The 26,885-nt window shown below is 40.5% G+C and overlaps 1 protein-coding gene across 1 annotated transcript in view; it reads right to left on the reverse strand.

Annotated features, from left to right (window-relative positions):
* Positions 1-26,885, reverse strand: part of ARSB (arylsulfatase B) — a gene marked incomplete at its 5' end in the record, with an annotated part of 211,183 nt that overhangs the window by 107,114 nt on the left and 77,184 nt on the right. Inside the window, one exon of the mRNA XM_008580953.1 lies at positions 905-1,148. Coding sequence (XP_008579175.1) covers positions 905-1,148 — 244 coding nt within the window. The remainder of the gene's footprint in view (positions 1-904; positions 1,149-26,885) is intronic.

Genomic DNA, 26,885 nt, shown 5'->3' on the forward strand with positions numbered 1-26,885 from the left:
AACAATACCTCCAATACATGCATATTTGTTTATAAACTAGATATATATAATAATCTACTAATATATACCTTATAAAACATATATTTAGAAAATAATGAGATAAAATTAAATACAAATACAAGGTTTTAAGTTTTCTTCCTGCATTCCAAGGGAGGATCTTGCACCCCGTGGGGCATGCGCCTGCTCCCCCACCTTCAGGACCGCTGTTCTACACTGGGGGGCTACGCAGAAAAAGAAACACTGCCATTTCCAAAGCTGAGTCTGGGTCCTGCTCCCTGGATTGTATCTCCTTAACATCTGCCAGCTCTCTCTATCAGAACATATTGTTTTGTTGCCTTCATAGCTCTTATCATTTCTGGAAGTCATCTTGCTTATTTATATGTTTACTTGTTTAATACTCCCCTTGACTAGAATATAAGCTGCTTGAGATCTAGTGGGATCTTGTCTGCCTTATTCATTCCTAATTTCTCAGCACTTAGAACAGGGTTTGGCACAAAGTAGGTACTCATTAGATGCTTATTAGTGAATGGAATGACATATTCCCTGAGATATTCCGGCTCTCCCCCCTTGCCTGGACCTCCATTCCGCTAGCACGCAACAGGGCAGGGCAATACCCTAGTCTACTTCTAAGTAAAGCTTCTCCCTTTAAAGACCTTCTGGAGAGGGTGACAGGCTGAAGACAATTTTGTGCTACATGTAAAACACAGGCCCACAATCTCAAATTTACAACTTAAAAAATATATGAAATTACAATATCTCTAAAGCCATTTCTTTTTTAAAATAAAATCACTGACTCGTAAGGTGAACTATGATTTGAACACAAAAGCTGCCATTCGCAGTCAAACGAGTCAAGCTCTCCTTGGAGTTTCTGTCCTGGGAGGGAAAAGGCAGAATGTGCAGGTACCTGACAGTTTTCCACACGTCGAAGCCATCCAGAGGCTTAGTGCCATTGGCGTGTCCCTGGGCCAGCCTCACAAGCGTCGGCAGCCAGTCGGAGATATGGATGAGCTCCCGGTTCCTCACACCCTTCCGCTTCAGCAAGGGGCTTGCCACGAAGCCCACCCCTCGGACGCCTCCTTCCCACAGGCTCCATTTTCTTCCTCGGAGGGGCCAGTTATTGCCCCCCGCCAAAGTCTGCCCTCCGTTATCTGAAACACAATCGGGTCTTGGCATGAGGACCATGTTAACTTCAATACATTTAAGAACAGAGACTTCTATGTACACAGTTGTTACATGGTACCTGAAGAATAAAAAAGAAAACTCCTCCTCCCCCTCTCCCACACTTACTACCCTTCTCCCACCTGGCACTGCCCTCCACCACACAGATGTAACCAGGGGCCAGCACGGCACGGATGTGACGCAAGACCTTTAAATCCTCGGTGGATAGGGCCACTGGAAAACAAGGCAGTCCCCTGATGCCCGTGGACACATCCCTGTGCCACCCACACAACTAAGTTTCAAATGCACGTGTGTAACTGATGGGCAGCAGAGGTGACTGAGTCCCTGTAAGCTGGGCCCTCCTGGCACGTAAAAAGAAAACTGAGTGACTTAAAGCTCCTGAAAAGTGGGGACAATGGACCTTTTATTTTCCTCTTGGAAAAACTTTTTAACATTTAAACTGGTAACTGAATTAATATCCTATTCCCTGGCAATCTGAGCTCTTTCTTAAGTGTGAAAGTTGAAGATTTCTCCAGTGCTTTATAAATGCCTCTGTAAACAGTGCAGTCAGGTGGAAAAAATAATTGCAAGAAAAATTCCTCCTTTTGACAGGATGGCGAGATAAAGCTTTGGCGTGTGCAATGCCAGGGAAGAGAAGGTTTCTCTTCCAAGACAACAGATGGATGGGGACACTGATGAAGACAGGGTAGCGTGACAAGAGAGACTGAAGTTAAGTATCTTACCAGCCAGGTGAGGCCTCAGAGCTGGAAAGTAAGTTGGACTGTAAAAATCAAAAGTGATATGTCTTGTATACTGAGGTTACAGAATCATACTAGCTCCAAAAGTATCCATACACTTGGTTGACTTTAGAGACCCGTTTTAAGTAACATTTGCATGTTTATTACACTTAATCGTTTTTTAAAAGTAACTGTTGCAAAATGAACCACATGAGGGCAGTATGACCGACCTGGCTCTGTAGAACGTTACAAGTAAAGATTGATGACAGCAATCAGAGATCTGTCAAAGCCACAGGATCAAATGGGAGGAAAGAGAACAAACATTTGTTGAGTGCCCACTCTGCACCAGGCACCACCGTGATTTCCCACTATCTCTCACAGAATCTGGAGTCGGACAGACCTGGAACTGAAGCCTGATGCTGGCTGCTCACCAGCTGTGAGCAAGATGCTACCTCAGTTTCCCCATCTTTAATGTGGAGATAATTTCTACTTCACATGTTATGGTGAGAATGAAATGACACCATTTATGAAATTTCTTGGCAGGGTGTTTGGCACAACCTAAGTGCTCAATAAATGGCAACAACTGTTGTTTTTAATATTTACAATAACCCAAAGAGTCAAGTATTATAACCATTTTGTTGCTATACATATATATGTAATAGAATCAGATTACATATATATGTAAAAGGTTTGAAAAGACCAACCAGCTAGTAAGTGGCAAAGCTAAGACTCCAACAAGGTCTGTGTGACTCCCAAGACCTCTGCCCTTAGAGTGCCAAGCTCCAGCTGACCCCGGGACAGAGCAGGTTCACACACAGGGGCCACATAAACCTTCACTTCTGTAGGAAAACTGCCAACCTGGTCAGCCCCAGCAGAGTGTCCACTCTTCCTGAGAGACAGCAGAGGAGAGTTATTTCAAGGTGATGATAATTCCCTTCAGAGGAGCCTTTGCAGCTGGTGGGGAAGAAATTCAAGACTCCACTGCTAAGAAGCTTCTGACAGAGCTCTTAACAAACCACGTCCACAGTTCTTTTCTGTGCTTTGTGAAGGGGAGCGGAGAAGAGGATTGAGCTAGATTAGATGAAGGTAACAATTCCTCAACACATGGATGGATCTCATCATTGATACCACAGACTTACGAGAACCTTTCCTCAAACCTCACGTCTCTGCCTGACAAATACTCAAGGCCCAAACATTCACCCAAGCCATTTCAATGTCCACTTCATATTCAAGCTGAGCAGATCTGTATATTCAAAACAAGAGGGGCACCATCTTTAGCCAGAAGCAATTCCTCCATGATCCTGTTGCTCCACACAGTATGTTACTCATAACTGATGTATCAACACTTAAAAGAAGGTGCCATTTAGGTGCTACAAAACCAGGCTGGAAAGAAATGCTTACACTCTGCCCATGCTGTCAACACTCTGCCCATGCTGTCAACACTAGCTGAGACTGCACTATTATTTTGCTCTGTTGTCTTGATTGCTATAAATGATATTGGCTCAGTGCTTGTAGAAGATGCCTGTTGTCTCTGTATTAGATACTCTTCTTTGAAATGTTATATAATGTGCCTTTCAGTTCTACATATTTGTTAGTGCTCAATAAAAAAATATTGGGGCCGGCCCGGTGGCGCACTGGAAAGTGCGCCGCTTGGGAGCGCGGCGGCGCTCCCACCGAGGGTTCGGATCCCATGTGGAGACCGGTTCCCGCTCACTGGCTGAGCGCGGTGCAGGCGCAACACCGATGGTTGCGATCCCGTTGCCGGTCCCCAGTACGGGCGCGACACCGAGGGTTGCGATCCCGTTACTGGTCAGTAAAAAAGACAAAAAAGGAAAAAAAATATATATTGGATGATGGTGGTGGAAATAAGACTGGAGATAATGGGTATAAGAGTGGTTGGGCTGGAGTCTGATTCTAGAAGCAGCCCTTCAGTTATGACTCAGAGAGGAAAACACTCTGGGCTGTAAAGAGAATTTGGCAACTGCTTCTACTGTAGGAGCTGGAAGGTGTTTCCACGTATTACTAGGGGAGGGCACTGATGCAGTGAGTGTGACTGTTTTTGCGATTAGCTCGCTGTGATGTTTTGCCATTAGCTATGGTAAGCAATTCTACAATCAGCTATCAATGTGGGTTCCTCAATCATTTTTTCAAGAGCACTCCAGATAGAAAGCACTGTCAGCCGACATGCCCACAACTTCTCCTGGACTCCCCTGTCGTAGAGCCAACTGCAGCCGGGGCCACAGGAAGAGGGCAATTCAGGCCAGGGCCACAGGAAGAGGGCAATTCAGCCTCGCCTGGGGACTTGTACCTCCACAGGTGGCACCTGGCTGATAGCCATCACTTATCAGAAAAGGGGCAGAATCCACCAAATTAGGCCTCCCGTTGGTTAAATACATGAGAAATAGGGTGCTGTCCATCAGTTTACAGTCTCCTGGGTATTTATTTCAAAGAGTTCAACATAAAACTGAGAGTAACAACAAGAATAAAATAAGCTCGTTTGAAACAAGGCAGAAAAGGGAATTTCCTATATTGCTCACTTAAGTCTGACTTAAATTGGAATTTTTAAAAAGACAATAGAACCACCAGCATTTCAAACATGTTTCTCATCTTCCCTCCTAATTTTCTTTTTGGCAAAAGTTAATTTTTTTCTTGTTAAGAATTCATTTTCAAGAGAAATTTTTGTTTCATTTCCTGACTGACTTATGAAAATCCAAATCAAAATAAGATGACTCCGGCTAGTAAAGAAAGCTATGAAACATTTTTTTCAGGGAAATAGTTTTTCAGCAATGTTTTGGCAGAGGAAAAACCTAATTACAAAGCCTTTGCTGTCTAGAAAAGAAATGTCAAAATAAAACAAATGTTGTCATCTACAAACGTAAATCCCACTTTATTAGTCATTATTGAACAAAAATAACTGTCAAAAAGTCATGGAAAAACATTGGTTAGCCAAAGAGCTGAGCAAAAACATTAAGTAGATGACAATGAAGCCTCATCTGTATCCAGCTGATAAAAATTAAGATGAAACCATGACAACACATTAATTTTTAGGACTACTCCCCAAACAGTGTAATGCTGTGGCTGGGCTGTGGAAGGCTGCCCTGAACCGCAGGGCATGTATCTCTACCTCTGCCCCCGCAGATGCTTTGGCCTGGGGTTGGCCCAGACACCTTCTCACTCTGAGGCAGGGATCATACAAGGAGAAGCAAGGAGGCTCCAGCAGCCTCGTCCAGATATGGATTTCTCTCTGAACGGGGCCACCATTACGAGTGTGACTGACAGATGAGTAGGAAACATCATTTCAAAAACAGAGAAATCTCTTTGTCCCAAAAAAGTACCCAATTGATTCTTTTGGACTAATATTTTTAATTACTAAAAAGCAAATCAAAGACTTAATATATGTCTTAGTAGTCACCTGAAGGATTACGTAAACGCAATCCTCTCCTCCTAAGACATTTTGGAGAAAATATTTACCTAAATATTCAACTTGCAACCTGATGTTCTTCTCAAATCTTCTTTCCCTCTTGCTTTACATTCAATCACTTCTAACCAAATGTGCATTTGATTCTGTCAAGTCTATCTTTAAAATGGTTTTCTAGGGCCGGCCCAGTGGCGCACTGGAGAGTGCGCTGCTTGGGAGTGTGGTGGCGCTCCTGCTGAGGGTTCGGATCCCATGTGGAGACCGGTTTCCGCTCACTGGCTGAGCGTGGTGCGGGCGCAACACTGAGGGTTGCGATACCGTTACCGGTCAGTAAAAAAGACAAAAAAAAAAAGGAAAAAAAAATGGTTTTCTAATCCATCCCCCCTTCTCCAGCTCCACTGCTTTGGGTCAAGCGCTTCTCTCATCTGACTTCCTGGGCTAATTTATATACTGCTTCAAGGTGCCAGCAGAGGTGTTTGGAAAGTCCCAAACCAATCAGGCCACATTCATGTTTATAGACCTGATCGCTTTCCAATCAGGAAAAAGTTCAGACTTCAGCCCAACATGTGGAATCCTTCACCTCTGGCCCCAACTTCCTCTTTGGGCATCAAATCCTGCCCTTCCCCATAAAAAGTGCCCTGTGCTTCAGTCACATAGAAGTAACTCCTTCCTGTTGTTAGAATACGTCATGCCCTTTCGTGCTGACTTTGCACATATTGGCTCCTTTACCTAAAGTGCTCTTCTTCTTCTTTCCTACTTGACTTACATTTTAAGTCCCAGGTTAAATGGCACATCTTCTGTGAGCCTGTCACTTAGTCCCCCAGACAGTCTTTATCTGTCCTCTGTACTGCTGCTGTACTTTATGTACACCTTTTCTACCACACTTCTCTCTATATGTTAATTCGTTGTTCATGGCTTTGTCTTCCCCATGAATTCTGCTTCTCAAGGGTAGGAACACTGTCTCATTGTTTGTATTCCCAGGACCTAGCACGGGACCTGCCAAAGAGAAGGGCTTAGGGATTTGGGGGGAACAAATAAATAGAGAAAAGGCCACTCTCTGAAAATAGAGGTTGAAGCACTAAAAATTAACTTTGGTTACTGCATAGTTTTTTCTGAGCCTTCATTCAGCCGCTCCATGACCTTGACTTTTAAGAGGCTATTCTATGTACAGATGCTGCTTATTCTATAGGATACTGGCAAGAGGAACTCCAGTGAAGATTCAAGCAAATCAAACCCACAAGTTCCAGAATCGTTTGTCCAACCTGGCCCCTGGTCAGTCATGTTGAAGTTGAAGAGGATTGTTCGAGAGCATTTGAGGAAGCACTGGTCCGGGCCTGGAAGAGAGAACACACCCACCCCTTCACCAAATCTTCCTTGAGTGCTGCCACGTGCCAGGGAACACTCTAGCTCTGGGAAAATGGCAGTGAATGAGACAGGTCCTTTCTCTCACGGAGTGAGTGAAAAAAAGAGGAAAGATCCCTCCATTCCCGGTAGTAAAGTGCTGGGCTTTTGGAGGAACTGAAACCAGAATGTCAGGACAGAGGCAGCCAAGTGACCATCAGAGAGAGAAGAGCCCAGGCACAGGCAGCAGGAGGCTCCAAAGCCTTATTCAATTACACGTTAGATAGTGGGGCGTCTGTGTCAAGGTTTCTTCCTAATTAAAGGCTAGTTAACTATACCCTTAAGAGCACTCTGTTGCCAGAAGTTAAGGAAAACTTGAGCTGAATGATGACTAGATGCAAACGAAAAGGTGTCTAGTTGCCTTACGACTGTCATCACTTTTCTTTACCATCCCTACTACCACATTTCCAATTTCACTGAAATGTATTCAGGTGATAGAAGTTAAGCACTGTGAGCTGAGACCAGTTAATCTCTGAGCCTAAGTTTCCTGATCTGAAAAAATGAGGATAACAATACCTCCTTAATATAGTTCTTGGCATAGAGATAGTGCTCAATAAATATTAGCTGTTTTTACTGATAATAATCACCAGCAACAGCAGCACCAGCAGCACCAGCAAGTATGCAGAGCTGTCCGGATATTTATTAAACATATACTAGATAGAAGTAATATGGCCACACTCCGTAAGAAAGTATTCTAAGCACAGAGCCCTTCTAGGTCGCATTCTCTATTCCACAGGTAATTTCTTGAGAGCCATAAAAACACAATGAATTGTGAGGGGCAGTGTTATTATTGGAGGAGAGCCAGGATAACCCCTTTCTGTTTCCATGAGTTTAAAAAAAGCACACAAGTTATCAAAGAAAGAGGCACAATAACAATAGCCTGGGATTCAAACTAAACATCAGAAATTGAATATTTGTTCAGATGTTCATTTGAATATTAGTAGGGGTTTAAAATGGTTTGCAGTATTCAGGACAGATCCGTGTTCTCACAGGCAGACACTAATCAGACTTTACATCTTGATTAAAAGCACCAGCAAAGGGAGCATTCCTGCTGAACAGCATGAGGAGGATTCCAGCCGAGTGCAACTGGCAGCCAGACACCAAATAACTGATGTCGCCATCAAAAGAGTCAAAGATAAAGAAAGATGGGTGCAGGGAAAGGACAAAGTCAATGAGGAATGGGGATTGAAAAGAAGAAGATTATAAAGGGTTGCAGTAAAAGATTTCCTCATTTTAATGGGGCTAATGTCATTGCTTATAATGATGAGATATCAATGAGATTTTATCTCTCCTTTAAAATGTATTAAGGATGAAAAGACTTGAAAGTCTGTTGAAAGACTGAAAACACTTGTTCTCTAAAAGTTAAAAAGTACTGGGAACTGGAAAACAATGTTCTAATTTATTACACATTGGTAGGCAAACAACTTAATCTTTTTCAGTAATTTAAAGCATTGGTAGTCACAGATCTTGGAGATCCTTAGATGAAAATTGGAAGGGAACTACAAAATGTTGTGAGTTACTCTCACTTAGGAGGCATGGGTAATGCTAGGTTCACTCTCCATGCTCCGGATCCCCCTAACAAGTAGCACAGAAGACCCGTGTTTGGTGTATTTAGGCAAGTAAAAGTATGAAATATTTGTTTATCTTTTTTTACAGCTAAAACCCTGCTTGTCTGTCTTACAGTTTGATCTTGAAAAAATGCTTGATATTTTTTACTAATAAAATTTCAGGGCAAATTAAATTTTTCTTGGTACCCTGAGAGAGTATTATATAGTTTACTTACAAATCATCTGGCTCCCCTTCCAGACCCAAAACCCATTTAAGGCAGCTGGACAATTTTTTCCTGGACAACTGTTTATCCTTCAGCAATGCCAGTCAAGAGTGATAGATTAGAAAAGCACCACAGAAGTGCCTGAGAGTCTGGCATGTTCAAGGACAGCAGGAGAAAAGTGAAAATACCATCAACAGATAGGAAAAAGTAGAATTGTGGTTTCAAAATAACAGGTGTGCTAACTACTTGTATGGTGACAAAAGTGGAAATTGAGGTCAGTGATTTTTTTTCAGAGAGTGTTAAACCAGAGAAAGCTAGCATATTCTATTTGGGCAACACCAACCACATTAATTTGTCTTTATGTTTCCAGATATGTAACACATGTTAGATATTCTGAATTTTATCCTTAAAGCAGAAATGACATTTTACTGAACCTCTACTTTATAAGTAGTAAGATATGCTTTTAGGGTTACTCAGAAAAATCAATAAACCAAACTGAGTGGACAGGCAGTTTTGTTTCCCGAAGCTCTTCTCTGAAGTTTTGCCAAATGCTAAAGGATCTCACTGGTGTTTGGGTGTTTAATGCAGGGAAAGGCAGACAAAAGTCATGAAAACATTGACTGGCATGATCTGCTCTAAAGAAAAATGGAAGAGTGATACATTTAACGGCAGAAACAAACATAACTCAATACACTTAAACAGGAAGTGTTTCCTTAAAAGAACTTCAAATATTGAATGCATACTTAATGAAGCTATAAGAAAAAACAATCCTTTCGGATCTGCAGATGACACTTGCTCCAAAGCCAAAGTAAAATAAACTCTGTGAGTCCCTGAACTCCTGGTCCTCCTGACGTGCTGGGCAGCAGCACCCCTCTGATCAGGGTTTGCAGAGGGGCAGTGAGGGCAAAATCTGGGTGACATTAGACATTCCAAGCAGGTAGAGACAGCCATTGCAGGGAGGGCTGCTGGAGGAGAAGAGAACGTGGGAAGCAGCCCAGGGCTCTGTGCCTAACCAGAGGCAAGTAGCTAACTGGAGGCATTGTAGCAGGAGACCAAGGGATGTGAATAGCCAAGAGCCAGGATAAAAACAAGACCAGGCAACCAAACAAATCAAAACAAAAGCCCTAAGTACCCATAATGGGCATCACAAAGTCCACCTCAGGGCCTATTTAGCCTCAGACACAATTCTAGTAATATGTATGTTGTCTGGCTTCCTAATTTCATAGCAGCCTAGAAAGGTACACACTGCTGGAGACAGTCTCTGCAGAAGGAGAGAAGAAAAGAAAAATATATGAATTTAAAAGGTAGACCACAAACTAAAGTATATTTACCTGTTTTTCCAACATTAAGTGATCCACACTGATGTATATTAAGGATACCACGGAATGAAGCATAATATGATAAAAAATCAAAATGATAACCCTACATCATTAAGACAGTAAGAGGCTCATAGTATAGTTAAGGATAGTTTAGACTTAGAAAATAGATTTATATCTCATATTCCTGTCACTGATCCTATGTACATCAATATAACATGACCACCTTCACCTGGCATCTTCTAGGAGAGCTCACAACTAAGCACACAAAATCTTTACTATCCTGACATAAAGTTAGGCTGAAATGAGAGAAAATGATCACAGGTTAAACAGGATGCCTCACATGCCTTACATCTCTACTGGAATGATGTTCCCAAACAGTAAGTAATGGCTTTTCTCATTCCTAGTAATTCCTGTTACCCTGGGACCGTTCTCCCACCCAGGAAGTGGGCAGTGCAGCCAGGGTCCAGCCGCTGGGAGCGGATAGTCGGCAGATGGATGAGCTAACAGGACTAGCTTACACAATCACTAAGGGCCAGAGGGCACTGGAAGCAAAGCAAGAGGATGTGGCTCTGACCCTATGAAGATGGCTGGGCCCTGGCACCCCAGGGTAGAGAGAATGGTGGATGTCGGGATCCAAGGAGTGGAAAGAACTGTGCCTCATCCCGCAGAGGAGTCTGGGGAAGAAGAGGGGACAGCGAGGCTCCCTGCATTTCCCTGTGCCCAGTGTGGTGTGGCATCAGCAGATGACAGCAGTTGCACAGGTGATGGAGGGCAGGCCCAGAGGGCCCCCCAATGTGAAAGAGGCTGCAGTCTGCCGATGCATGTTCTTCATTTGCTGTTGAGAAGAGCACAAATGTGGCTCAGAGATGGTCCAAAGAGCATGCAAGTGAGGCTGCAGCATGATCTAGATGAAAAGGACAGACAAGAACAGGAATACTCTGCAGAGGCTGTGCGAGGGTGACAACTGTGGACCACACACTCCGTTGAGCTCCAGTGCTTAGGGAGCCAGAGATGAGACAGACCAAGACTTAACTGAGATGATCTGCACTGACCGAAACCAAGTTTCCTCCACCCAGCAGCAGTACTGAGTTTAGTGACAGGGGATAAAGGAGCAATAACTCCTTGCATATCTAAGTTTGTGCACTGAAATTTATTATCACTATGCATATGTGTGAGCATTATGGCTGGATGCCCTGTATTTGATGTATATAATAGTTGGGTTAGGTTATTTTGTAGGTGAAACAGGAGTTGAATCCATTTTTATCATTGTTTATTTTAATATGGTAACATGATCCACATATGGGCTTATTTATAGACTTTACCTTTTGATATAACAGTATCTATAATAATAGAAAACATTCTGAAATCAGAAAAAAGCTTGGTTCTCAATCTTTTCAAGCCAAACACCCCTCTTCATAAAAAATAATTTGTAATGCTCCTTTTACTGTCCTGAAATGGAATTCATAAATTATACTGTACTTATATATCTTAAAAAAAAATAACTCTGAATGTAATACTGAAGAGAAAAAGGCAATTTATAATAAAATAACATGTATTTCATGTGAAAATGTGTAGGCTCAATCCTAAAAGACATAGCTAAGTGATTAGGTGATTACATGTAATTATATATGAATAAATTTGGACTTAAAAGAGGCCAGTCTATACTAGAAATACAGAGAAATGAAAGAGAGCAGGGATGAATGCTAGAATAAAAATTAGAATATTGGGCCGGCCCGGTGGCGCACTCGGTTGAGTGAGGTGCTTGGGAGCGTGGTGGTGCTCCCGCAGAGGGTTCGGATCCCATATAGAGACCGGTCTGCTCACTGGCTGAGCGCAGTGCAGGCGCGACACCGAGGGTTGCGACCCCATTACCGGTCACGAAAAAAGACAAAAAGGAAAAAAAAAATTAGAATATTAAGTATATATTAAAACCATGCAAAAATTACTTTCTGTTTATATGCAGAACAGACTTTGGTTCTAGACTCAGAAAATTATACACAGTTTTTTAATCTTTATGACCAACCTGCAGGATATTTGTAAATTGTATAAGACTTGGGACAATTCCTCACTGTGTGTGGTTATTAGAGGCATTGCATCCTAAGCCTCTACCCACTAAGTGCCAGTAGCACCCAATAGAACTTTGAAAATGTTCCCAGTCAGAACCAGTGTCCTACATAATGGCAAGATTGAGACATACAGCCACGGATAGGTAGTGTCCTCTTTTTCAAGAAGCTTCACAGATTAGCACTCATTACGTTGTTAATTTAACACAGTTTGGAATCTGGTCTGAAGCTCTGCAAGCTTATAAATAATTCTACCAGCACATGGAAAGAGGCTTCACCTCTCAGGAGCAGAACTATTATAAATGTTATATATAACCAGAAGGCCAATTAATTGACTTACAAGATAAATTTATTTATCATACTGACTGGCATGTTCATGGCCCATGTGAGTATCATAAGTGCATGGGAAGCCAAATCATAATTAGATCTGTGAACAAGGACTCAGAGACTTAGTATGGCTTATTTCCAATAAATATTTTTATTTCTGTAATACATGCAATCTTATAATAAAATTATTTTTCAGATCTAATATATATTACATTAAATTACACTATAAATATTCAAAAATGCACTAAAAGAAAACTTGTTTTTTTAAAAAGGAAATTAACCAAGTATTAGCCATTTTTTTCCAGCAACTAGGTTTTCAAAAATATTGAATCTGGAGTTCACTCAGAAATAGTGAACTACGGGCCGGCCCGGTGGCGCACTGGAGAGTGCGCCACCTGGGAGTGCGGCGGTGCTCCCGCTGAGGGTTCGGATCCCACGTGGAGACCAGTTCCCCCTCACTGGTTGAGCGCGGTGCGGGCGCAACACCGAGGGTTGTGATACTGTTGCCGGTCCCCGGTGCGGGCGCGACACCGAGGGTTGCGATCCCGTTACCGGTCAGTAAAAAAAAGACAAAAAGGAAAAAAAAAAAAAGAAATAGTGAACTACTTCAGGAAGAAATAGATAATCTAAATAGCCTTCTATCTATTAAAAGAATTGAAATTAGTAGTTAAAAACCTTCCCACAAAGAAAACTCCAGGCCCAAGTGGCTTCATTGGTAAATTTCACAAAACATTTAAGAAAGAAATAACATTAGTTCTATACAAACTCTTCTAAAAAACAGAAGGGAAGCCTATACTTCCCAATGCTTTCTATGAGGCCAGCATTACTCTGATACCAAAACCATACAAAGACATTACAATAAAAAAAGAAAATTTATAATTAACATAGGTGCAAAAATCCTTACCAACATTTCAGTAAGTCAAATCCAGCTAAATATAAAAAGTATAATACATCACTGTATTAATTTTCCATTGCTGCTGCAACAAATTGCCACACTCTTAGCTTAAACACCACAAATTTATTACCATCTAGTTATACAGGGTAGAAATCTGATGCAGGACTCACTGGGCTAACATTAAGGTGGTGGGAGGGCTGCATTCCCTTCTGGAAGCTCTAGGGAGAACCCGTGTCCTTGCCTTTCTAGCTTTCCTGGGTTGTTGTCTTCTCCCTCTGTCTTCAAAGCCACCAATGGCAGTTGAGTCCTTTTCATATCACATTACTCTGACCTCCTTTTCTGCCTCCCTTTCCACTTTTAAAGACACTTGTGATTACATTGGCTCAACCAGATAATCCAGGATAATCTCCCCATTTTAAGGTCAGTTTATTGGAAACCTAAACTTGGTCTGCAACTTTAATTCTCCTTTGCCATATAACATAACATATTCACAGGTTCCAGGCTTTAGGATGTGAACATCTTTTGAGGTGGAGAGGTAACTCTGTCTACCACAATCATAATGACAAAGTGAGACTTATCCCAAGATTGCAACCAATTTTCAAACAGAAGAACAAAGCTGGAAGAACTGCACTACCCAACTTCAAGAACTACTGTAAATCTAAGTAATCAAGACATCATGGTACTGTTAGAGTGCCCAGTAAAAGAACTACATTTAAATGGTCATTAGATTTTTAGCAAAGGTGCCAAACAAACCAATGGGGGGAAAAGGTTTTGCAACAAACAATGCTAGAGTGATTGGATATCAATATGTTAAAAAAAAAAAAAAAAAAAAAAAAACTTGACCAACTGTTACTTCACAACATATATAAAAGTTAATTAAAGATGGGTCATATTACAATTCAATATTAAAAAGACAAAGAACCCAATTAAAATATGGGCCAAGGCTAAAATCCAAAAGACTCTGAACGATAAATGCTGGCGAGGTTGCGGAGAAAAAGGAACTCTCATACATTGTTGGTGGGACTGCAAAATGGTGCAGCCTCTATGGAAAATGGTATGGAGATTCCTCAAACAGTTGCAGATAGATCTGCCATATGACCCAGCTATCCCACTGCTGGGAATATACCCAGAGCAATGGAAAGCATCAAGTCGAAGGTATACCTGTTCCCCAATGTTCATCGCAGCACTCTTTACAATAGCCAAGAGTTGGAACCAGCCCAAATGTCCATTATCAGATGAGTGGATACGGAAAATGTGGTATATCTACACAATGGAATACTACTCAGCTATAAAAACGAATGAAATACTGCCATTTGCAACAACATGGATGGACCTTGAGAGAATTATATTAAGTGAAACAAGTCAGGCACAGAAAGAGAAATACCACATGTTCTCACTTATTGGTGGGAGCTAAAAATAAATAAATAAATTCACACACACACACACACACACACACACACACACACAAAACCGGGTGGGGGGGGGAGAAGACTTAACAACTACAATTCCTTGAAGTTGATATGACAAGCAAACAGAAAGGACATTGTTGGGTGGGAGGGAGGAGAGGGAGGAGGGAGGGGGGTTTCAGTAATGGGCCACAATAATCAACCTCATTGTATATTGACAAAATAAAATTAAATAAATAAATAAAAATTTAAAATAAGTAAATAAATAAATAAAACTACTACCAGCCATTAAGGAGAGAAAAAAAAACATGGGCCAAGGATTTAAGTAGACTAGACTCTTCTGAAAAGAAGATATACAAATGGCCAACAGGAATATGAAAAGATGCTTAACATCATTAGTCATCAGGGGGGTACACACTAAAGCCACAAGGAGATAACACTTCATACCTACTAGGATGGCTATAATAAAAACGATGAACAATGACAAGTGGCAGTGAGGATGTGAAGAAACTGGAACCCTCACACATTGCTGGTGGGAATGTAACATGATGCAGCTTGGAAAACGGTTTGGCAGCTACTTGGAAACTTAAACAGAGACTTACCATATGATCCAGCAATTCCACTCTTAGATATATACCCAAGAGAAATAATAATATATGTCCACACAAAAACTTGTACATGAATGATCGTAGCAGCATTATGCATACATAATAGTCCAAAAAAGTAGAAGCAACCCAAGTGTCCATTCATTGATGAGTGGATAAGGAAAATACAGTATATCTTCAGCAATATACAGCAATAAAAGGAATATTATTCACCAGAAAAAAGGGAATGAAGTACTGATCCACCTTGAAAATGTTATGCTAAGTGAAAGAAGCCAGACACAAAAGACCACATATTGTATGATTCCATTTATATAAGAATGAAGTACTGATCCACCTTGAAAATGTTATGCTAAGTGAAAGAAGCCAGACACAAAAGACCACATATTGTATGATTCCATTTATATAAAATGTCCAGAATAGGAAAATCTACAGAGACAGAAAGTAGACTAGTGGTTTCCAGGGGCTGAGATGGCAGGGAACTGGGAGTGACTGCTAATGGCTACAGGATTTCTTCTTGGGGTGATAAAAATGTTCTGGAATTAGATACTGGTGATGATTGCAGAACTACGTGAATATACAAAAACCCAGTGAACTGTATGCTTTTAAAAGGGTGAATTTTATGGTATGTGAATTATATCTCAGTAAGACAATATTGCATTAGGTGGGAATAAAAGGTAAATCAAAGACCCAAACATAACTTTTACAGGAAAACATAAGAGAATAGCTTTGTAATTTAGGGTAGGTCAAAGATTTCTTAAAACCAACAGTTTTTAAAAATACATTTGAGTATATAAACCGATAAGGCCCATAATGGCGTAAGAGGAAGCAGAGTGATGATGTAACTCACTTCAGAGGGAGCGAGTGCAGCTCTGATCGGCTGGTGGCATCTCACTGCAATTAAGCAACCACTCTGCACTTTGCCCTTTGGACGAAAGGTGGGTTACATTCACAAAAATCCTTCCTGGTGTGACATGAATGTATACAATCTGGCTCGTGGAAACAGTCCAAGCCTGCCTACTCCTTGTACATTTCAGAACACAAGCAAGGATCTATATTAATGCAACAGATGTGATTTTGCTATGACAGGGCATTCTAAATACCATCCTAATCGTCAAAACCCAGAGCTTCCAGGACATGTCAAGTTCTTTGCTCTTGTTTTCACCAGTCCATCAAACTGACGTGGCTTCTTGTAAAAACAGTAGATCTTTCCTGAAGTCAATGAATCTCTCTTACTCTTACAGACCCCTACTTTTGTATCTCAATTTTTCATCAGGGTCTTATAGGCTGACTCTACAAAACATCTGCCTGGCATGTGGAATGCAAAATTCTTTTTCGGAAAGCTTTTTTATGTACCCGGAGACTGCTTCATTGTTTATTCCACTTTTGGCTTCCTGAAAGTTTAAGTGGAATTAAGTGGAAAATGACTTCAAATAGATGAGATTACATGAATCTTTTCCATATTTCACGTAGTCAGGAAGATATATTAACTCTGTCAACTATGAAATTGTGTGCTGGTGATTTCTTTTTTTATTTTTTGAATTTACATATAGTATGAGACTTCCAGGAAGATGGCACACTAGAGGTGTCCAGGGCATGTTCCTCCTGCAGAAGAAAATTGAAATGGGCCCACCACCACTGCCACCACAGTTACTGGAGCCATTATCTTGTCCCAGAACCATCACCCATTGCACAGCAGCTCCCCACAGAGCAGCAGTACTGTGGAGGGCCTATGGCTGCAGCAGCAGACTCTATGGCTGTGAGGGAGGCAGCTGCAACCACCACCACCGTGAGTTAACCCCACTGCTGCCAAGGACACTGCAGACATGAAGGAGGGAGGTATTTGTAGCTGCTGGTGCCACTTCCACCCCCATGAATTAACCACACAGCTGCCAAACACACTGCAGAAGCCAGGGAGACAGCTGCTGCTGCCATCAGTGTGAAGTAACCCCACTGTCACTGCAGACACCATAGCGGTGTGGGCCATGCAGGCAGTCTGCCAAAGCCACCTCTAAGACCACCACTGCCTCAAGGGTGGCCAGCTACCAAGATGCAGCTGCAGCAACCATTGCCACTGTGCACACAAACTGCTGACCACTTGACTGCACTGACAGAAGGACAGTCACCAGTGGAGTCCAGGGAAGGAGAGTAATACAGTAAGCAACTGCTATACCAGGTGACCAGGCATCAATGTAGATACACTAGAAATATGAAAAAAAAAAAAAAAACAAGAAAATACGAGTCCTCTAAAGAAATACAATGTACCAGACCCCATAGAGCAGGAAACCCTGGAAATAACTGAAAAGGAATTCCCAGTAAAAATCTTAAGGAAACTTAATGAGATACAAGAAGATGCAGTTAGATGACACAATGAACTGAGCAAAACTATCCAGGATATGAAGGAGGAAATTTACAAAGAGATTAATACTTTAAAAAAGAATGTAGCAGAACTCATAGAACTGAAGGAGTCATTCAACAAAATGAAAAACACAACTGAGAGCTTAAGCAGCAGGCTAGAGCAAGCAGAAGAAAGAATTTCTGATCTTGAAGACACTCTTCAAAAAAACTCAGGAAGACACAAACACAAAAAAAGAATTTTAGGGCCGGCCCGGTGGCGTACTGCTACAGTGCGCCGCTTGGGAAGTGCGGCAGTGCTCCCGCCAGAGATAGCAGGCATCCTTAAGCACGCAAACATCCAAATCATGGGTGTTACTGAAGGGGAAGAAAAAGGAAAAAGCCTTGAGAATATGTTCAATAAAATAATAGTAGAAAACTTCCCACATATAGGGAGAGACATGGACCTTCAGATTCAGGAGGTTCAAAGATACCCAAATAGATTCAATCCAAAAAGTTCCTCTCCAAGGTACATTATAGTCAAACTGGCAAAACTCAAAGATAAAGAGAGAATCCTAAAAACAGCAAAAGTGTCAAGTCACCTATAAGAAAGTCTCCATCAGGGGCTGGCCCGGTGGCGCACTGGAGAAGTGCGCCACTTGGGAGCGTGGTGGCGTTCCCGCCGAGGGTTCAGATCCCATGTGGAGACCGGTTCCCGCTCACTGGCTGAGCGTGGTGCGGGTGCAACACCCAGGGTTGCGATCCCGCTACCGGTCAGTAAAAAAAAAAGACAAAAAGGAAAAAAAAAAAGAAAGTCTCCATCAGACTAACAGCTGACTTCTCAACAGAAACTCTTCAGGCCAGAAGAGAATGGGATGATATATTCAAAATATTAAAGAAAAAAAATGCCAGCCAAGAATACTGTACCCACCATGGCTATTGTTCAGAAATGAAGGACAAATAGTGTATTACCCAGACAAACAAAAACTGAAAGAGTTCACCACCACACAACTAGCTCTACAAGAAATCTTCAAGTGAATCCTGCATCTTGAATCCAAAAAACAATAATTGCTACTATGAATACACAAGAGAGAACAAAATCCACTGGTAGAATAAAAATGCAAACAAGAAAGAGAAAGAAACTGTATCTTACCACCTCCAAAAACCAACAAACATGAAGACAAACAATAAAAGGGAAAGACAAAAAGAAACAAAAGATATTTAAAACATCCAAATGAAAATTGTTAAAATGCCTGAAGTAAGACAATACCTTTCAGTAACAACCCTAAATATAAATGGATTAAATTCCCCACCCAAAAGACACAGACTAGCTGATTGGATTAAAAAGCTACATCCAACTATATGCTGTCTACAAGAGAATCACTTCACCTGTAAAGACACAAACAGACTAATAATGCAGAGATAGAAAAAGATACATCACACAAATGGAAATCAAAACTGAGCAGCAGTAGTTATTCTTATATTGGACAAAATAGACTTTAAACCAAGAACTATAAAAAGAGACAAAAAAAGGCCATCCTATAATGATAAAGGGATCCATTCAGCAAGAAGACATAACCATCATAAATATATATGCACCCAACATTGAAGTACCCAGATATATAAAGCAAACACTATTAGACCTAAGGAAGGAGAGACCAAATACAATAATTGTTGGGGACCTGAACACCCCCTCTCAATATTAGACAGACTTCTAGGCAACAAATCAACAGAGAAACACAAGATTGAAACCACACTGCACTTGGCAGATATCTAGAGAAAATTTCATCCAACAACCACAGAATATACATTCTTCTCATCAGCATATGGGACATCCTCCAGGATAGACCACATGTTAGGTCACAAATCAAGTCTCAACAAATTTTTAAAAACTGAAATCATTTCAAGTATCTTCTCAGACCACAGCGAATTTAAACTAGCAATCAATAGCAAGCGAAACTCTGGAAACAATACAAACATGTGGAAATTAAACAGCATGCTCCTGAACAACATATAGGTCCAAGAAGATATTGAACAGGAAATCAAAAAATTTCTTGAAACTAATAAAAATAAAGATACATATCAAAACCTGTGGTGTGCAGCAAGAAAAGTACTAAGAAGGAAGTTTTTTGCAATAAATGCTTACATCAAAAGAATAGAAAGATTTCAAATAAACAACCTAATGTTACACCTGAAAGAACTAGAAAAACAAGGACAACCCAATCCCCAAATTAGTAGATGGAGAGAAATAATTAAGATCAGAACTAAATGAAATAGAAACACCCCCAAAATACAAAATATCAATGAAACAGAAAGTTGGTTTTTCAATAAGATAAACAAAAGAGATAAACCATTAGCTAGGCTAAGTGAAAAAAGAAGAGAGAAGATCCAAACAACAAAAATTAGAAATGAAAATGGAGACATTACAAGTGATACCACAGAAATACAAAGAATCATTAGAGACTATTATAAACAACTATACAGCAACAAATTTGAAAATCTGGAGGAAATGGATAAATTTCTGGACACATACAAACTACCAGGACTGAACCAAGAAGAAACAGAAAACCTGAACAGACCAAAAACAAGCAACAAAATTGAAGCAGTAATCAGCAGTCTCCCAACAAAGAAAAGCCCAGGACTGGATGGCTTTACTGCTGAATTCCACCAAACCTTTAAACTATTCCAAAAAATTGAAGCAGAGGCCAATCTCCCAAACTTATTCTATGAGGAGAGCATTATGCTGATACCAAAACCAGACAAAGATACAAAAACAACAAAAGAGGAAAACTATATGCCAATATCTTTGATGAACATAGATGCAAATATCCTCAGTAAAATATAAGCAACCAGGGCCAGCCTGGTGTCGCACTGCTACAGTGCGCCGCTTCGGAGTGTGGTGGCGCTCCCGCCGAGGGTTCGGATCCCACATGCAGACCGGTTCCCGCTCACTGGCTGAGCGAGGTGTGGGCACAGCGCCGGGTTGCGATCCCGTTGCTGGTTCCCGTCCAGTACGGGCGCGACACTGAGGGTTGTGATCCATTGCCGGACACAAAAAAAGACAAAAAAAAGGAAAAAATATATATAAGCAAACAGAATACAGCAACACATCAAAAAAATTATACACCATGATCAAGTGGGATTCATCCTAGTGATGCAAAGATGGTTCAACACACACGAGTCAATAAATGTGATACACTACAACAACAAAATCAAGTACAGAAAACATATGATTATAACAATAGATGCAAAAAAAAAAAACTTTTGACAAAATACAACATCCGTTCATGATAAAGACTCTCAGCAAATTAGGTATAGAAGGAAAGTATCTCAACACAGTAAAAGCAATACACAACAAACCCACCATAAATATCATCCTGAATGGGGAAAAGCTTTCAGTTTTTCCCTTAAGAACAGGAACTAGACAAGGATGCCCACTATCACCACTCCTATTTAACATAGTATTGGAAGTACTAGCCCAAGCAATCAGGCAAGAGAAAGAAATAAAGGGCATTCAGATTGGAAAAGACCAAGTCAAACCATCCCTGTTTGCAGATGATATGATCCTATATATAGAAAAGCCTAAAGACTCTACAGAAAAAATACTCTTAGAGTTGATAAACAATTTCAGTAAAGTTGCAGGATACAAAATCAAAACACAATTCTATTTAGGGTTTTTGTTCTCCAACACTGAACTAGCAAAAAAGAAATCAAGAAAGCTAGCCCGTTTACAATAGGCACCAAAAAAATAAAATACCTAGGAATCCATTTAACCAAGGAGGTGAAAGATCTCTACAATGAGAACTACAAATCACTGCTGAAAGAAATTAAAGAGGATACAAAAAGATGGAAAGACCTTCCACGCTATTTGATTGGAATAATCAACATTGTGAAAATATCCATACTACCGAAAATGATCTGCAGATTCAATGGAATCCCCATCAAAAAACCAATGACATTCTTCACAGAAATAGAAAGGACAATCCTAATATTCATATGGAATAACAAGAGACCCCAGATAGCCAAAGCAATCCTGAGCAAAAAAAAAATAAAACCAGATGCATTACACTACCTGACTTCAAACTACATTACAAAGCTTAAAGTAACCAAAACAGCATGTTCTGGCATAAAAACAGACACATGGGCCAGTGGAACAGAATAGAAAACCCAGAAATCAACCCACATACTTACAGCCAACTGTTCTTTGACAAAGGCAGCAAGAACATACATTGGTGAAAAGACTGCCTCTTCAATAAATGGTGCTGGGAAAACTGGACATCCATATGTAGAAGAATGAAACTAGACCCGTACCCTCTCACAATATACCAAAATCAACTCAAATGGATTAAAGACTTAAATATAAGACATGAAATTATAAAACTCGTAAAAGAAAACACAGGGGAAACACTTAAGGAAGTAGGACTGGGAAAAGACTTTATGAATAAGACCCCAAAAGCATAGGCAACAAAAGAAAAAATGAACAAATGGGATTATATCAAACCAAAAAGCTTCTGAACAACAAAAGAAACAATTAACAGAGTAAAGGACAACCTACAGAGTGGGGGAAAATATTTGCAAACTATTCATCTGACAAAGGATTAATATCCAAAATATACAAGGAACTTGAACAACAGTAAAAAAACAATCTGATTAAAAGATGGGCAAAGGAGCTGAATAGGCATTTCTCAAAGGAAGATATACAAATGGCCAACAGACACATGAAAAAATGCTCAACATCACTAAGCATCAGGGAAATGCAATGAAAACCACACTGAGATATCATCTCTCCCCAGTTAGACTGGCTATAATCAAAAAGACAGAGAATAACAAGTGCTGGTGAGGATGTAGAGAAAGGAGAATTCTTCTACGCTGTTGATGGTACTGTAAATTAGTACAGCCACTATGGAAAACAGTATAGATGTTTCTCAAACAACTACAGATAGATCTACCATACGATCTGGTAATCCCACTTCTGGGTATATACCCAAAGGAATGGAAATCATCATGTTGAAGGGATATACACACACTCCCATGTTCATCGTGGCTCTATTTACGATAGCCAAAATATGGAACCAACCTAAATGTCCATCAATGGATGACTGGATAGGAAAAATGTGGTATATATACACAGTGGAATACTTCTCAGGCATAAGAAAGAATGAAATTCTGCCTTTCATAGCAACATGGATGAGCCTGGAGAAAATTATGTTAAGTGACATAAGCCAGGCACAGAGGGAAAAATACCACATGTCCTCACTCATAAGTGGGAGCTAAGGGAGAGAGAAAGAAGGAAAGAAAGACCACAGTGGTCTGTTGGATGTGCAGAGGGAGAGAACAGACCTAGAGCTGCTAGTGGCGGAGGGGGGAGGCAGTTTGGGCAGAGGTTGGGTGGGGGACATGGGGAATAAAAAAAAAAAGCAGAGAATAACAAATGCTGCAAGTGCTGGTGAGGATGCAGAGAAAGGGGAACCCTCCTACACTGTTGGTGGGACTGTAAATTGGTGCAGCCATTACGGAAAATGGTATGGAGGTTCCTCAAACAACTACAGAGAGAACTGCCACATGATCCAGCGATCCCATTGCTCGGTATACACCCAAAGGAATGTAAATCATCATGTCAAAGAGATACCTGCACTCCCATGTTTATCACAGCTCTATTTACAATAACCAAGAATTGAAACGAACCTAAATGTCCATTGTTGGATGACTGGATAAGGAAAATGTGGTATATTTACAAAAGAGAATACTACTCTGCCATAAAAAAGAATGAAATACTGCCATTGCAGCAGCATAGATGAACTTAGAGAAAATTATGTTATGTGAAATACACCAGGCACAGAAAGAGAAATACCATATATCTTCACTCAAAAGTGGAAGCTAAAAAATAAATAAATTTTAAAAATAAAGAAGATACAACAATCACAATAATATGTTGAACTTTCAAAAGCAGAAAAGAAAGAATTGAGGTTACCAGAGGTGGGGAGGGGGGGCGGTAAGGGAGGAACTGGTAAAGGGCCACGAAAAACAGTCACATTGTAAAATGATGAATATAATAATTATCCTGATTTGAGCATCACATATTGCACACAGGTAATGATATTCAACTCTGTACCCCACGGATATGTACAGCCAACTGTGTTACAATGAAAAAATAATTTTTAAAAAAGAGAAAAATAAAATAAATTTACATACAATAAAATTCACTTGTTTTGCTGTGTATTTTGACAAATAGAAGTTTGTCTATGAATTTGACAAATAGAGTCATATAATTACCACCACAGTGAAAATACAGAACATCCCATTACCCCAGGATAATTCCCTTGAATTATCTTTGTAGTCAAACTATATACCTAGCCTTAACCCCTGTCAATCACTGATGTTTTCTCCAGAATGTCATATTAAAGTCATATAGTATGTAATCTTTTTAGTCTGGCTTCCTTCATTCAGCATAATGCATTCGAAATTCACCCATGTTAATGTGTGTATCAACAGTTCATAACATTGCTCAGTAGTAGTCCTCTGCACAGAAGTACCACATTTGCTTGTCCATTTACTTGTTGAAGGACATTTGGATTTTTTCCAGTTTCTAGCAATTATCAATAAAGTTGCTGAAACATATGGGTATAGGTTCTTTGTGTGAACATGTTTTCATTTCTCATGGGTAAATCCCCGTGAGTGATATTGCTGCTTTCAACATATGAGTATTTTTTTCTTCATCTTTGGTTTTCAGCAGTTTGAATACCATATTGGTACAATGTTGGGGTAGTTTTCTCTGAGTTTATCCTGTTTGGATTTCACTGAGCTTTTTGAATCTATCTATGGATCTTTCACCAAATTGGTGAAGTTTTCAGACATTATTCCTTCGTATTGTTTTTCTGCACCAATATTTCTCCTCTCCTGGAACTCTAATGACAAATGTTAGACCTTTTGATATTATTCCATAAGTCCCTACAGCTTTGTTTATTTTTTTTTTCCTATCTTTTTTTCTTTCTGTCTTTCAGATTGTGTAATTTCTATTGATCCATCTTGAACTTCACTGACTCTTCCCTTTTTCATCTCCATTCTGCTATTGGCCCCACAGAGTGAATTTTAAGTTTCAGATATTGTACTTTTCAGTTCTAAAATTTCCATATGTTTGTTTGGTTTTAGCTTCTATTTCTCTGCTGAGAATTTTTATTTTTCTATTCATTTCAATAGTGTTCAACTTATCTCATGGAGGATGGTTATAATGGTTGCATCAAAGTTTTTGTCTGACAACTCCAATATTGGGTCATCTCAAAGTTGGCCATTTATTTTTAGTCCTTTCCCTTGAGTATGGTCACATTTTCCTAGTTCTTTGTATGATGAATAATTTTGGATTATATCCTGAACATTTTGAATATTATATTCTGAAACTCTAGGTCTTGTTAAAATCCTCTCAAGGGGCTGGCCTGTGGCTCACTTGGGAGAGTGTGGTGCTGATAACACCAAGGCCACAGGTTCGGATCTCTATATAGGGATGGCTGGTTAGCTCACTTGGGAGAGCGTGGTGCTGACAACACCAAGCCAAGGGTTAAGATCCCCTTACCGATCATCTTAGAAAAAAAAAAAAATCCTCTCAAGAATGTTGATATTTGTTTGTGTGTTTGTTTGAGCAGACAATCAACCCACTTAGATTCAGACCAAGAGTTTTGACTCACTTTCTACAGACAGCAGATCTAATGTCAGTTTTGTTTTTAAAGCCTTTGCTATGATGGTTTGCCCAGTGCATGCACCACTCAGGGTTATGCTGGGACTTGAGCAGTGGTTCACACAGCAGTTGGGTTTTCAAAGCCTTGGCTTGTACTCTTTGGTCTGTGTGGCCCAGCTCGGAGATGAGTGTGGGGCTTAGCTCAGATGCAGAATCAGGGGATTCTCTGCTCCAGTTCTCTCCTCTGTTTAGATTTCCCCACACTCTCCTGCTCCCAGGGCTCCCTCTCTTTACATGGTTTCTCTCGTCAGAAAGGTTTCTCTAAGGTTTTAGTCTCCCATTCTGTGATGTACTCTGCATAACTGAGGCTGCCTTTGGGAGTAAAGCAGCAAAAGAAAAAAAAAAAGAGAAAAGAGAATGGGGATTCTCCCACACTCTGGTCAGAAATGTGAGTCTTCTTTTGGGGTTTTAGGTGCCCAAAACCACATCGCAAAAGCAACGAAGACCCTCAACTAGGGCTTGATTTGGGGCAGGGTCAGTAAAGAGAAAAATAAAATAAAATAAAATGGGAATTCCCAGATATTCTCAGCAAGGGACCCCTTTCCTAGACATCTGTTTAGAAATAGGAGGTTTCTTCTAAAGAATTTGCTGCTAATGCCTGCTGCATAATTTCACCTGCCCTTAGGTCAAAGCTGGGAGACAGAGGAGAGAAAACAAATCCCATAAAACTCATCCCTGTTACAAGGGATTAATAAAGCTTTGACCTCATTCCTATGTCATTCGCCTGCTATTGTGTACTTTTAAGAAGGCTCAGGTAGTTGCTTTCTGTATTACCCAGGTTTTTTAGTTGTAATGAGAATGACAGGTTTTTGCTGATGTAGGGGTTGTGCCCAGGATTTTATTGAGAATGGGCTGATAGGACTTGTGATGTTGGCCTTGACTTTTTTTTAACCGTTATCTGAATTAATACAGAAGCATATGAATGATACCTCATGTCGGGTAAGAATAAAAAAAGAAATGCCTTAATTGAGCACCTGCTAGGTGCCCACTACTGCTGTCAGTACTGCAGGGAAAGCCAGCAGAGGTTCAACGTGTGGTCCCTGTTCTCAAGGTATACAATGTGTACAGAAAGCTGGGCCCAAGTGAAAAATATAAGACTGTATGCAATTAAGGGCTAAAAAGGATACGGAGGAAGGAGACAGAGATGAAAACTGGGGAATCAGAGGCGACATAGAGGTCATTCAACCCCATGTTAGACGTTGGTGGAGAAGACAAGGCACATTCCAGCAGAGGCCAAGGAGCCTTGGCGAGGTAATTATTCTTCTAAAGCTGGTTTTGTACCTTTTTATTATACAGTGAGTTTATTTTCCCAAAAGGAAACTAAGAGGCAGTTTCTAAGAGCATTTTTTTACTGCTGACCCTGCTGCTCCCGCCCCGTCTCTCAACACAGCAGAGGTTCAGGACTTTGGTTCACAGTGAGGACTGCAGGCCCAGCCCTGCTGCATTGAGTCCTGAGGTCTTTCCTGGGGAGTCTTGAATTACCACACACAAAACTCGCAATCATTGTTGTAGCTTGGCTGGTTGCTGGCATTGTTTGTATGTTTTAGCGGAGTTAAATAAAGCATTCGAAAGTTTATTTTTCATATTTTATTTGGGTTTGTTCCTAAAAACCACAAAGGCAATGTCTTCACTCTAGGACAGTATCTATTATATTCGAAAGTATTTTTTGGGGCCGGCCCAGTGGCGCACTGGATAGTGCGCCGCTTAGGAGGCGCGGCAGCGCTG

The sequence above is a fragment of the Galeopterus variegatus genome, unplaced genomic scaffold, assembly GCF_000696425.1.
Source record: "Galeopterus variegatus unplaced genomic scaffold, G_variegatus-3.0.2 Scaffold2219, whole genome shotgun sequence".
Lineage (NCBI taxonomy): Eukaryota > Metazoa > Chordata > Mammalia > Dermoptera > Cynocephalidae > Galeopterus > Galeopterus variegatus.